At 44.1% G+C, this 13,530-nt stretch overlaps 1 protein-coding gene across 1 annotated transcript in view; it reads left to right on the forward strand.

Moving 5' to 3' along the window:
* The window catches only part of nherf2 (NHERF family PDZ scaffold protein 2), a 161,835-nt gene that overhangs the window by 120,266 nt on the left and 28,039 nt on the right, over positions 1-13,530 (forward strand). The window contains exon 3 of the mRNA XM_073060203.1: positions 12,372-12,551. Coding sequence (XP_072916304.1) covers positions 12,372-12,551 — 180 coding nt within the window. The remainder of the gene's footprint in view (positions 1-12,371; positions 12,552-13,530) is intronic.

Consider the following 13,530-nt stretch of genomic DNA (forward strand, 5'->3'; position numbering starts at 1 on the left):
CACAGTAAAAATAGCTATCCACACTGGTTCAGGGGACTGATGGTTGTAGGATAATAACTGTTCCTGAACCGGGTGGTAATAACAGTTCCTGGGATCTTTCATTGGCCTCTTTCTCTCTCTAAGCTAACTGCTTCGAAATGGGATTCATACAACTTTACTAGAGAGGAAGTACGGGAGACTAAGGATGCACATGTTTAGTAACAACTTTTCCCCCTCCACCACCATATTTCTGAATGGTTCATGAATCCTGTCTCACTAATCCTCCTTTGCTTTATCTATTTTATTTTTAGGCTGAAAGTTCAAAGTAAATTTATTATCAAAGTACATATATGTCACTATATACAATGCTGAGATTCATTGTCTTGTGGCCATACTCAATAAATCTATAGAATAATAACCATAACAGAATCAGTGCCACACCACCCAACCACAGTGCAGAACGTAACAGACTGTGCAAATACTAAAGAAGAAATAATAATGATGATAAATAAATAATCAAGAAATATCAAGAACTTGAGACGAAGAGTCCTTGAAAGTGAGTCTGTAGGTTGTGGGAACATTTCAATGATGGAGCAAATGAAGTTGTCCCCTTTGGTTCAAAAACCTGATGGTTAATGAAATTTAATAGCATTTTTTTTATAGATCTTGTACTGTACTGCCTGCACAAAACTGCAAATTTCATGACATACGTCAATGATAATTCTGATCGTTCTCTTTCCCTCAGGCCTCTCCTACCCTTTAGTAATGCTGTGTCTGCACTGCTATAAAACTAACTTCAAAACTGATCTTTGGTTTGTTTTGAAAGCTACCACTGTTCCCCACAGTACTCTCAGAATGTTGAGTCTATCATTTTGCTTTGTGGTGGAAACTTTTGGCCTCATTGTCATTGGCTGGAACGGGAGTTGTTTGCAGCTGGTTGGTAGTCTGATCCCATTCGCATCCTGGTGAGAAATGCAGCGCATTTCTGTGTGCAGCAAGACCTTTAAGATTGGTGCAAGTGATTTATTTAGCGATACAGTGCGGAGTAGGCACTTCTAGCCCTTCGAACCTTGCCGCCCCAGCAACCACCGACAAACCCGGTTAACCCCCGCCAAACGTGGGACAATTTGCTATGACCAGTTAACCAATCTGGTATGTTTTTGGACTGTGGGAAGAAACTGGAAGACCCGGAGAGGGAGGACGTACAGAGACTCCTTAGAGAACGGCGCCGGAATTGAACTCCGAACTCTAGGATACCCTGAGCTACAGTGGTGTCACGTTGACCACTACGCTACTGCAGCTGTAAGAACGTTAAGAAATAAGAGCAGGAGGTGATATAGCCCTTTTGGCCTGTTCCGCCATTCATCCAGATCATGGTTGATCTGAAGATCATAAGAGATAGGAGCAGAATTAGGCCATTCAGCCCATTGAGTCTGCTCTGCCATTCAATTGTAGCTAATTCATTTTCTCTCCAGACCCCAGTCCTGCCTTTCCCCCATGACCTGCTGGATGCTGGAATCTGGAGCAAGAATAAGCGAACTGCAGGCAGAATTTCGTGGGTCAGTTAGCATCTGTAGAGGAGGCATGAATAGGTTTTGGATTGAGACTTGTTGTCTAGACTGAAAGAGTAGACCAGTGTAACGAGATGAGGAGAAGAGGTGGTATCGGATTGAATCCGTCTACTGAAATAGCTCAGAATGTTAGTTACTTTAGAAGATGAGATTTATTTGTCACATGTATATCGAAACATAACAGTGAAATGTGTCAAATCAAATCAGTGAGGATTGTTCTAGAGGCTTCAAACACCTAACAGAGCACGCCCTCAACTCACTAACCCTAACCTGTATGCCCTTGGGAAGTGGGAGGAAAGGGGAACCGTGGAGAAAACCCACACGGTCACGGGGAGAACATGCAAACTCCTCACGGACAGTGACATGAACTGCACACTCCAGTCTTATAGCTGGCACTGTGAAGCGTTAAGCTAACTGCTGCACTTCCACGAGAACAGTTAAGGGCAGGTAGTAAATGCTGGTCTTAACAGCCTGTAAGTAAACACATGACAGATCTGCAAACACAAGGAAACCTGCTGATGCTGGAAATTCAAGCAACACGCACAAAATGTTGGTGGAACTCAGCAGGCCAAGCAGCATCTATAGGAAGAAGTACAGTCAACGTTTTGGGCCAAGAAGGCCTGAAACGTCGACTGTTCTTCCTGTAGATGCTGCCTGGCCTGATGCATTCCACCAGCATTTTGTGTGTGTTACACAACAGATCTGAATGGTCTTCATCTGTCTATTGTTTATTCTGAAAATTCTTTGTACTTTATTCCAGCATCTGCAGATTTTCGCGTTTGTCCTTTATTTGTTCCCTCTGCAGCCCGGAGCAGCATGCAAGCTGATGTATGCTGGCTTAACTGAAGCTCAATGGTCAGATATGTGAAACTCAGTCAGATTTATTATCACTGACATACTGTATGTCAGATACAGAATCAGCTTTAATATCACTGGCTCCTTTACTATCAGATTCCTTCCTCTCTCGTCCTTTATCTTTCCTACCCACCTGGCTTCACCTATCACCTTGCAGCTAGTCTCCTTCTCCTTTCCCCAACTCTTTGTGCTGGCAACTTCCCCCTTCCTTTCCAGACCTGAAGAATGGTTTCGGCCCGAAGCATCAACTGTTTATTCATAAAAATATATAAATTACAATGAGAAAGTGCGAGAGTGAGTGTGTGTGTGTGTCTCTCTCTCTCTCTCTCTCTTTCTCTCTCTTCTCTCTCTTCTCTCTCCCCCCCCCCCCCCCCCCCCCGATGGTAGGTGGCAAGGAAAACAGGCCAAGTCCTGGGTGATGGAGGTCCTTAATGATAGATGCTGCCTTCTTGAGGAATCACCTTTTTGAAATTTGTTGTGGCTGCAGTACAGTGCAAGACATTATAAGTTACAAAAGATTGTGCAAAACAGAAATTGTGAGGAGGCAGTCATGGACTCTTCAGAAACCCGATGGCAGAGGGGAAGAGTGGGATTGAGAAGGAGAATAAAAGTTTATTCAACCTCTTATGGTTGATACTGTCAAATCCAGGCAGCATCCTACTGAACCTCTTCTACACCCTCTCCAATTGTTTTGTGTTTTTTTAATAAAATATGCAAGAGGCATTTTATGTGCTTAACAAAAGTGCAGCCCTTTACTTCCATTACAAACAAACCAAAAGCAGTCACCTTACACTGTCGTCATTACATCAGTTGCCGTCTCTTAAAGTGAATACAACAATTCAATGACAGTATTTATGAATTATGTAGAACAGTTTCTATTATGAACAGTATGTGTCATCTGTCACCCATTACATTACCCTACAGACGAGGTACTTTTTTAAAAGTTTTTTTTTGCCCGTTACGCTGCTGAAGATCCTCAGTTTCTGATGGTGTTTGTGGCTTCCTTCCTCATGTCAGTAGCTTCTTCTCGGACATATGTCAGTCATGCAAGTCCAAGTGGAGACTCAGGAATACCGTCACACTCGGATGTAGACATGACAATTGCTGTTTCCGTAACAATTTTGTTTCACTAATCAGGGTTATCAGCTGAACCCCCAAACCTGGAGGACCGGTGGACCACTCTTAGTCTGTCCTCTACCCTTTCAGCTGTTTGGCGTGGGTGACACTACCAAGAACCATAGCATAAAGCCCTGACCATTGTTCCCTCTAAGGTAGGCGCACACACACACATCTTTTGCTACTAGTGCACGAAGGAATTTAAACTGCACAGAAAAGGTTGTCACCTTCTATCCCTGTTGGCATGTTAAGTATATTTGATGATTGTACACAATTACATTTCCTTTTCCGGTTTCAGTTGCAGATGGTGTTGATAACATGGAGTTTGCAATGATTTTCAATTTTAGAATGGGCTTATTTATCCTGTTTTTAGTGAAGAAGTTATTCAGTGCGCACATATTGTTGCCACTGGGCAAAAAACTGCACAATACAAGATTTTTGCACACATGGGTCATAACAAATTAGAGGGAACATTGGCCCTGACTCCAACCAACATAGCTCTCCAGTTCATTGAGGCACGCAAGCCTCCAAACCACAACAAGTTTGTGGTCCTCTTGGAGGATTGAGAGCTAAAAAGAAATACCATTGGTTACAATTTTTAAAAAAAAGTAAAAAAAGAATATTTGGACTGAAAGACCTGTCTCTATGCTGTATATCTCTGACTCTGTGACTCCATTTACAGATGGACAATGGACTGAGCGCAGAGAACATGAGGGTTATAATGCCACATCAGAAGGTTTGAAAGCATAGGAATTTTAAAATCAAGTCTTTGCTTAGCCTGGTGTGGTTCAGGAGTGACGGATTCTTAGAGATTCCAGTGCAAATCCGTGGGCTGTTCTGCCAGAGTTATGGGTGCAGTGCAAGTGGAACTTGCTGCTAGAAATATCGGCATTATTTACACAAAGGGGTTTCTGGTAATGAATTGAGTGAAGAGAAGCACGTTCACCCGTTAGAGAGGACTGAAAGAGATGAGGTCAGCTGTCGGAAAACAAAATAAAATCTCCCCGTTTAAAAAAAAACAGGCCATTTTGCAATGAACCTTCATTTTCCCTGTCTTCTCCGTGCACACACCCCCCTTCACGGTCTTCCCTCCCCCGTCTAACCCACCATCTTCTCCATCTTCCTCCTCTCCAGTCTACCCCCTCCCCTTCTTCCCCCATCCCCCACCTGCTCCATTTCCCTGTCTTTTTCCCCCTGCCCACTTTAACGCCTCAACATCTTTCCCCTCTATATTTCCTTTCTTTCCTTTGCCCTTTCCAAACCCTCGCAATCCGTGGTGACCTCACACGGTGAGGGAGTAGAGGGAGCTCAGGCTTCATCCTGGCTCTTTTGCCTACCCTCCCAGTTGAAATGAAACTCTGTGCTTTGTTGAGTGTCGCAAATGCAAATCAAAATAATAAATGATGCATCCTGCGACCAAAAAAAAAGCACTGGGTGCCAACTTTATTGAGAAAAAGGAAAGAAAGGAAGCGGAATTGGGGTCAGTCCAGTTAACTCAGTAATGTTTTGTGTGTGGGTAGGATGGTACCATAAATCACTGTCAGAAATACTCAAAGGTTCCAGTCCGGAATCATCAAACAGTGAGGGCAACGATGACAGTATAGCCCTGGGCACACTCTCCGTTTCAATAAAGAGTTGTCACTAATAATAAGCAGCCCAGATTTATATTTCAGCCACAGAACAGTACACTGTCGAAGACCAAATTAAGTTCTTTAGGAGGAGGAAAAACACAAACAGATACAACTCCCAAAATTTTAAGTAAATTTCTATTTTGTGCTAACTTCATCAGTTAGAAAAGGTGGAGTGAGACAGCTTGGAGGTGGGCCCTTTGGCCCATTGAATCCATGCCAACTATCAACCATCCACTTGAAACCCATCGAATGGCCTTGATAGAGTGGATGTGGAGAGGATATATTCTACGGTGGGGGAGTCTAAGGGGTTAATATCTGAGGAGTGTCTGGAAGCTTTGGGCCTGTACTCACTGGAATTTAGAAGATTGTGGAGGGATCTCATTGAAACCTGCCAAAATGTCAGAAGGACTAGGTTAGGTGGATGTGGAGAGGATGTTTCCTATGGTGGGGGTATCCAGAACTAGAGGGCATATCCTCAGAATTGAGGGCTGACCTTTTAGAACAGAGGTAAGGAGGATTTTTTGTTTTAGCCAGAGAGTAGTATATCCGTAGAATGTCTGCCACAGTTTGCAGTGGAGGCCAAGTCCGTGGGTTCTTGTCCTTCTAGATGGTAGTGGTCGTGGGTCTGGAAGATGCTGCCCTAGGAGCTTTGGTGTGTTGTTGCAGTGCATCTTGTAGACAGTACACACTGCTGCAACTGCTCATCAATGGTGGAGGGATTGGGTGCTTGAGGAAGGGGTACCAATCAAGTGGGCTGCCTTGTACTAGATGGTGTCAAGCTTCTTGAGTGTTGATGGAGCTGTACTCATCCAGGAGAGTGGCAAGTATTCCAATACAGTCCTGACCTGAACCCTGAACCCTGTAGATAGTGGTCAGGCTTTGGGGAGTCGGGAACGTGAGTTACACGCTGCAGGATTTCTAGCCTTTGACCAGCTCTGGTAGCCACGGTGTTTATATGGCTAGACCAGTTCAGTTTCCTGTCAATGGTAACCCGCAGGATGTTCATAGTAGGGGATTCAGTGATGGTGATGCCACTGAATGTCGAGGGACGATGGTTAGAGCCTGTCTTGTTGGAGATGGTCATTGCCTGGCACTTGTGTGGCTCGAATGTTACTTGCCACTTGTAACTGCCTGGATATTGTCCAGGTCCTGCTGCATTTGGGTATGAACTGCTTCACTAAGTGAGGAGTCACGAATGGTGCAGATCATTGTGCAGTCATCTGCAAACATCCACACTTCTGACCTTATGACGGAAGGAAGGCCATTGATGAAGCAGCTGAAGATGGTTGGTCCTAGGACATTTCCCTGAGGAACTCCTGCAGTGATGTCCTGAGGATGAGATGATAGACCTTCAACCTACACAACCACCTTCCAGGGTATGAAGGGATGCGGAGAGAAGGCAGGAGATTGAGGCTGAGAGAGAAATTGATCAGCCATGATGAAATGGCGGAGCAGACTCGGTCGGCCAAATGGCCTAATTCTGCTTCTTTATCTTATGCTCTTATTTCTTTTGCTACCCTACACTAACTCATTTTTTTAAATTCTGGAGCACTGAGAGAGGCCATTTGGTTCATTCTGTCTGCCCGGGCTCTTTGAGAGAAGGCAGTCTCCTTGTGCTTATTTACCTTTGATTATTGGCAAAGATTGGGACATAAATAAAACTGTTGGAGTAGCATCTATGAAGGAAAACAGGCAGTTGACTTTTCTGGTGGAGGCCCTTCATCTCGTCTAGAATTGTAGGAAAGCATTTTCAAGTTCAGTTCATTTTATTGACATTCAACCGTACACATGTATACCACCAAGCGAAGCAACGTTCCTCCAAACCAAGGTGAACAACACAGTACAGAAAACTCACACACATAACACACACAGTAATATTAGCACAAATAAATTAACAATGATGAGGTGCATTTGCGGATTCGTACGTGATGAGACCTGAGTGGCGGCAGGGAGCTCGGTAGTCACATGACTTGGAGGAAGAAGCTGTTTCCCATCTCAAGAGTTCCTGTCCTAATACCACAGTATGTACACTGGGGTCAAAGAGATTGTTGACTGGATGGGAGGGATCATTGACAATGCTAAGGGCGCTGTAATGGGTGGAAGAGAGACCTTAAGCCTCTCAGCAGGCTTGACAATCCTTTGTGGTGACAAAGAATTTTTCCTCCACAGATTTTGCCTGACATACCGAGTTCTTCCAGTATAAACACTAGATGTTGGAAGTTCAGAGTAATGCACACAAAATACTGGAGGAGCTCAGTAGGTCAGACAGCATCTATGGGAAAAGTTTGTACTCCTCCTTCTTCCCCCATCTTTTTATTTTGCCTTCTTACCCCTTCCTCTCCAGTCCTGATGAAGGGTCTCAGCCCAAAACGTTGGCTCTTTATTCCTCTCCAGAGATGCTGCTCGACCTGCTGAGTCCTTCCAGCAGACTGTGTGTAACTGCAGATTCCAGCATCTGCGGCCTGTTAGGTGCCCGTCATCCATAGAGCAGTCCTGTGGGAAAGGATGGCCTCTTTGCACTGCAATAGCAAGTTTGTCAAGGTCTTTTTGTTTTTATTGGAAGTTGAATTTTCCAGTACTGAATGTTTCCAACCTTGCACAATTCTCCAGGAAATGCAGATGGGCGTGGAGAAGGTTCTTGACTGTCAGTCAGTTAGTTACCAGAGGCCAGCTGATGGAGGGAGATGGTATCTGTTAAGGGTTGGAAAGTTAAGCCTCAGAGGGGGAGAAGGGATAATTTTTTGTTTTATTTGTTCACAGGACATTAATGTCAGAATCAAGTTTATTATCATTCGAATAGACTCAGTGGCCACATTATTAGCTACACCTGTACACCTTGTTACTGCAAATATCTAATCAGCCAATCATGTGGCAGCAGCTCAATGCATAAAAGCATGCAAACATGGTCAAGAGGTTCAGTTGTTGTTCAGACCAAATATCAGAATGGGGAAGAAATGTGATCTAAGTGACTTTGACTGTGGAATGATTGTTGGTGCCAGACAGGGTGGTTTGAGTATCTCAGAAACTGCTGATCTTCTGGAATTTTTGCGCACAACAGTCTCTGAAGTTTGCAAAAAATGGTGTGCAAAGTAAAAGCTTCCAGTGAGTTTTGCGCATGAAAGCACCTTGTAATGAGAGAGGTCAAAGGAGAATGACCAAACTGGTTCAAGCTGACAGGAAGGTGACAGTAACTTAAACAACTAGATGTTATAACAGTGGTGTGCAGATGAGCATCTCTGAATGCACAATATGTCGACCCTTGAAGTGGATGGGCTACAGCAGCAGAAGACCAGGAATGTACACTCAGTGGCCACTTTATTAGGTACTGGAGGTACAGTTGCAAGAAAAAGTTTGTGAATCCTTTGCAGTTACCTGGTTTTCTGCATTAATTACTCATAAAATGTGGTCTGATCTTCATCTAAGTCACAATAATATACAAACGCAACCTGCCTAAACTAATAATAGAAAACCTTTGGACTGTGAGTGGGAACCAGAGGAAACCAGTGGTTAGGGGGAGAATGTGTAAGCAAAATGATTTGGCTGTGTACAAGAGGATGTAGGCAGGTTGAATAAATGCACAAGAACATGACAGAGCGCTGTACACAGAGGGGCCACTTTATTAGATACCTCCTGTCCCTAATTAGGGTGATGGGGTGGAGATACATCTCCAGCAAAGGAGGTGTAAGGCACTTCTTCCCTCCGCTAGCCTTTAGGTCACTCTTGGGCAAGGTGTAGCACCTGCTTAGCCCCCCGATCAGGGTCACATGAAGCCATAAATGGTCATAAGGGCAGCTGGGGCATATCATGAGTCCTGGTTATGCGACCACTGACGCCAGGCAGACAATCTCTGAAAAGTATTACTAATGGCTGGGGTCACCCATCTTGTAAAGGCACTGCCCAGAAGAAGGCAATGGCAAACCACTTCTGTAGAAGAGTTTGCCAAGAACTATCATAGTCATGGAAAGACCGTGACTGCCAATGTCATATGACACGACACATGAGCAACGAACTAACCCGATATAGTGGCCACTGAGTGTATCTGTGTGGTCTTCTGCTGCTGTGGCCCATCCACTTCAAGGTTCAACATGTTGTGCGTTCAGAGATAATGTCTGTTCAGAAATCTGATGGCAGATGGGGATGTGTGCTGTACGTTGAGTGTGAAGTCTTCAGGCTCCTGTACGTCCCTGATGATAGCAGTGAGAAGAGGGCATGTCCTGGGTGATGTTTGAGTAAATTGAACTTCAGTGAAGACTAGTGTGCGTGGGGTGGGGGGGGGGGGGTAAAAGAAAACCTATCTTTTAGATGATGACACTGGAACACATTGCTGTCATGATCCAGATCGGAATTAGATTGGGTATTATTTGTGAAAGTAGTTTATTTTAATCTACTGCGATTACGTAAGGTGCTATACAGCTAAGCTCTGCATGGCCTAGTAGTGTAGTCACCCGGCTGGTCGCTTCCCTGGCAGCCTGTCTCTGTAGCATTTGGTGATTTTGGTCACATCCTCTGCTGCAGAATGTTGATGCTGCCTTGCCTTACCTTACTTTAACAGATACATTACTCTGTGTATTCTTTCTGAAGATTCTACCGTTAAATTAAAAAATTACAATATTTTAAAAAAAAGAATTTTATAAACAGGAAGGCATGCTCGTATTTGGAAGTATTCTCAGAACAGAGTGTTAAAATGAGAAACCCTCAGGCTGGTTAAGTGAATTATTTCCGAAGTAGAATCTTAATTTAAAAAAAATTATTTTTAGTTTTTATTTAGAGATGGAACATCGTAACAGTCCCTTCTAGCTTAATGAGCCCATGCCACCCAACTACAACCATGTGACCAATTAACCCACTAACCGGTACGTCCTCGGACTGTGGGAGGAAACCGGAGCACCCGGAGGAAACCCACGCAGTCACAAACTCCTGTGCATTGACAGGAAACGAACCTGGTTCGCTGGCACTGTAAGGTGTTATACTAACCAATACACTACCATACTGTTTCTAGCTTTTCAATGATCACATCTAATTGTGCTCTGTGCTAGGTTTAACGGCATCTAGTCACCTTTACAATTTACTTTTCTGTAAATGTTTGTCAAATTACATCAGTTTCATTCAGTGAAAGCTAACCGTGATTCAAAACTATGCATATTTAAAACAAAGTATGATTATGTTTGCTAACGTAGTGGGCCATATCTCAAATAATGATGAGTAGGAGTACAGGAAGGAGATGAGTTGCTTAGTGACACGGTGTCATGGCAACGACCTTTTCCACAGCAAAACAAAAGAGCTGGTCATTGGCTTCAGGAAGAGGAGGGGGTGGTGCACATGGTACTGTTTACATCAATGGTGCTGAGGTCAAGAGTGCTAAGAGCTTCAAGCTCATAGGAGTGAACATCACCAATGGCTTGTACTGATCTAACCATGGCCAAAAAAGCTCATCAGTCCCTCCACATCCTCTGGAGGCTAAAGAAATTTGGCATGTTCCCTTTGACCCTCACCAATTCTTTTCGATGCACCAAAGAAAGCTTCCTTCCTGGAGGCATCGCGGATTGGACTGGCAACTGCTCTACCTGTGACCACTGGAAATCCTGAGCAACATCTACGGAGGGAGTTGAACGGTCAGCATCTTGTGCCGAAACCCTTCATCCTAGATATTATATGCTCCTTTCCCTCCAGATGTTGCCTCTCTGCTGAGATAGAACATAGAACACTACAGCACACAAGAGTCCCATCAGCCCATGATGATGTGCTGATCTTTTACCTACTCTTAAGATCAATCTAACCTTTCCCTCCCACAGAGCCCTCCATTTTCCTATCATCCACGTGCCTACCTAAGAGTCTCTGGTATGTCCCTAATGTTTCTGCCTCTACTACCACTTCTGGCATGGCGTTCCACGCAGCTGCCATGCTCTGTGTTTTTAAAAAAAACTCACCTCAGTCACGTTTTAATTATGCCCCCACATATCAGTCATAATTAAATTAGAGCCAAAAATAGTGAGGTAGTGTACATGGGTTCATTGTCCATTCAGATATCTGATGGTGGAGAGAAAGAAGCTGTTCCTAAAATGTTGAGTGTGTATCCTCAGGCTCCTGTACCTCCTCCTTGATAGGGGTAAGGAGAAGGCAGCATGTCCTGGGTGATGGGGGCCCTTAATGCTGGAGGCTTCAACTTTTTGAAGGTGCCCTTGATGCTGGGGAGGCTAGTAGCCATGATGGAACTTGCAACTATCTGTAGCTTTTCCTGATCCTGTTCCAGAAAACTGAAGCTATGTACCTGTTCTGTGCTGTACAAATCCATGACTCATTTTACCCGACTGTCACTGTGACCCTTTCGAATGCAAGAGATTTAGTTCCAGTGAGAGCAATTCTCTTCCTTGACCACTAGTTGAACAGCAAGGTACTGATCACGTGTGATATTAATAAAGCATCGTCTGAGTTTTTTGGAAGCTTGCCTTATCTAATTTGCGCTGAGATTTTTCTCAAATGTTTAAAAGCATAATCAAGAAAGATTCTGAGGCAGGGACCTCCGACTGCAGCTGAGAGAGATTGGAGATATCCTTGAACACTCCCACCAGTTGGTTGGCACAGGTTTTTAGGGCCTGATGCTTTGCAAGCGTTCATGCTCTTGAAAGGTGGTCTGACCAGCTTCTGAGACCAATATCACAGGATGGGCAGGAACTCGCACGGCTATAGTTTAATTCTTCCTTTTGAAGTGTGCATAAAAAGCATTCGGCTCATCAGGGAGTGAAGCCTCACAGCCACTTATGCTGCCCACATAGCATGCCCACAACTTGCCTGTACATCTTTAGAATGTATGTGGGAGGAAACCTACATGGTCACCGGGGGGGACGTATAAACTCCTTACAAACAGCAGAAAGAATTGAACCCTGACTGATGGTGCTTTAAGCGTTATGCTCACTACTAAGCTACTGTTCCTCCTTACGTGTGATAATAAAATGGAGGAACTTAGCCAGCCAGACAGGCAGCATCTATGGAGAAGAATAAGCAGTCAACGTTTCAGGACTTACTGGCCCAAAATGTCTACTGTTTACTCCTCTCCGTAGATGGCCCCTGACCTATTGGGTTCCTCCAGCATTTTGTGTGTGTTCCTCTGGATGGCCTGCGTCTGTAGAATCTCTTGTGTTAATAATAAACCAACTCCAGGTATCTGCTCTGACTGGGAGTTGCCACTAAAGGCATCTGCTTGTGTTTCATTCTGTTGCAGGAACTCAGCGGACAAGCCAAGGAGCTGTGCCCTCGCCTCTGCTGCATGAAGAAGAGTCCGAATGGCTACGGCTTTAACCTACACAGCGAGAAAGCAAAGCCCGGCCAGTACATCCGGTCCGTAGACCCAGACTCCTGCGCAGCTAAAGCTGGCCTTCGTCCTCAGGATAGAGTTGTGGAGGTAACAAAACCACTTCCCAGGCAATGAATGCACTGTGACTCTTTCGATGGAAAAATTTAATTGTTGGCATTCCTACCTTTTCCTACCAGACTAATTTGAATCATTCAGATAATACTGTCCTGCTATGTCAACAGTGCTTCAATGGGCCAAATGGCCTAATTCTGCTTTTACATCTTATACAAAAAAATATGCGGAAGGCTTTTTTTTTGGTTAATCCTCCCTTTATTAACCTGCTTCCTTCGGGTATCGTATTTGTTTAGAGATACAATGCAGAGCAGGCCTGTCCAGCCCACTGAACCACACATTATTTAACCTAGCCTAATAACAGGACAATTTACAATGACCAATTAACCTACTATCTGGTACATCTTTGGAAGAGGGAGGAGACCAGAGCACCTGGAATAAATCGATGCGGTCACAGGAAGCACATCCACATATGGGCTGTGAAAGCTTGAAATAAACATATATTAATTGTGCCTAAATGAGAGCACTAATTAAATTCATTCTTGTATTACTCATTCATTAATCATTAGTAATTACTCATTACAAAAGCCCGTATTTGCTGGAGTTCAGAAGAATGGTGGGGGTGGGGGGGGGGGGTAGATCTCATTGAAAGCTCGAAATTTGAAAGGCCTAGATAGAGTGAACATGGAGATGGGGTTTCCTATAGTGGGGGAATCTAGGGCCAAAGGACCGTGAACAAACATTTAGAACAGAGATGAGGAGGAATTTCTTTAGCCAGCAGATGGTGATTCGGTGGAATTCATTGTCACAGGTACCTAAGTCATTGGGTATATTTAAAGCAGAGGTTAATAGGTTCTTGATTAGTCAGGTGGAGGTCAAAGGTTATGGGGAGAAGGCAGGAGAATGGGGTTAAAAGAGGATAATAAATCAGCCATGACAGAATGGCAGAGTAGACTGATGGGCTGAATGGCTTAATTCTGCTCCTATATCGATGGTCTTATGAAAACACAACGTT

The sequence above is a fragment of the Hemitrygon akajei genome, chromosome 11 (genome assembly GCF_048418815.1).
Source record: "Hemitrygon akajei chromosome 11, sHemAka1.3, whole genome shotgun sequence".
In the NCBI taxonomy this organism is placed as follows: domain Eukaryota; kingdom Metazoa; phylum Chordata; class Chondrichthyes; order Myliobatiformes; family Dasyatidae; genus Hemitrygon; species Hemitrygon akajei.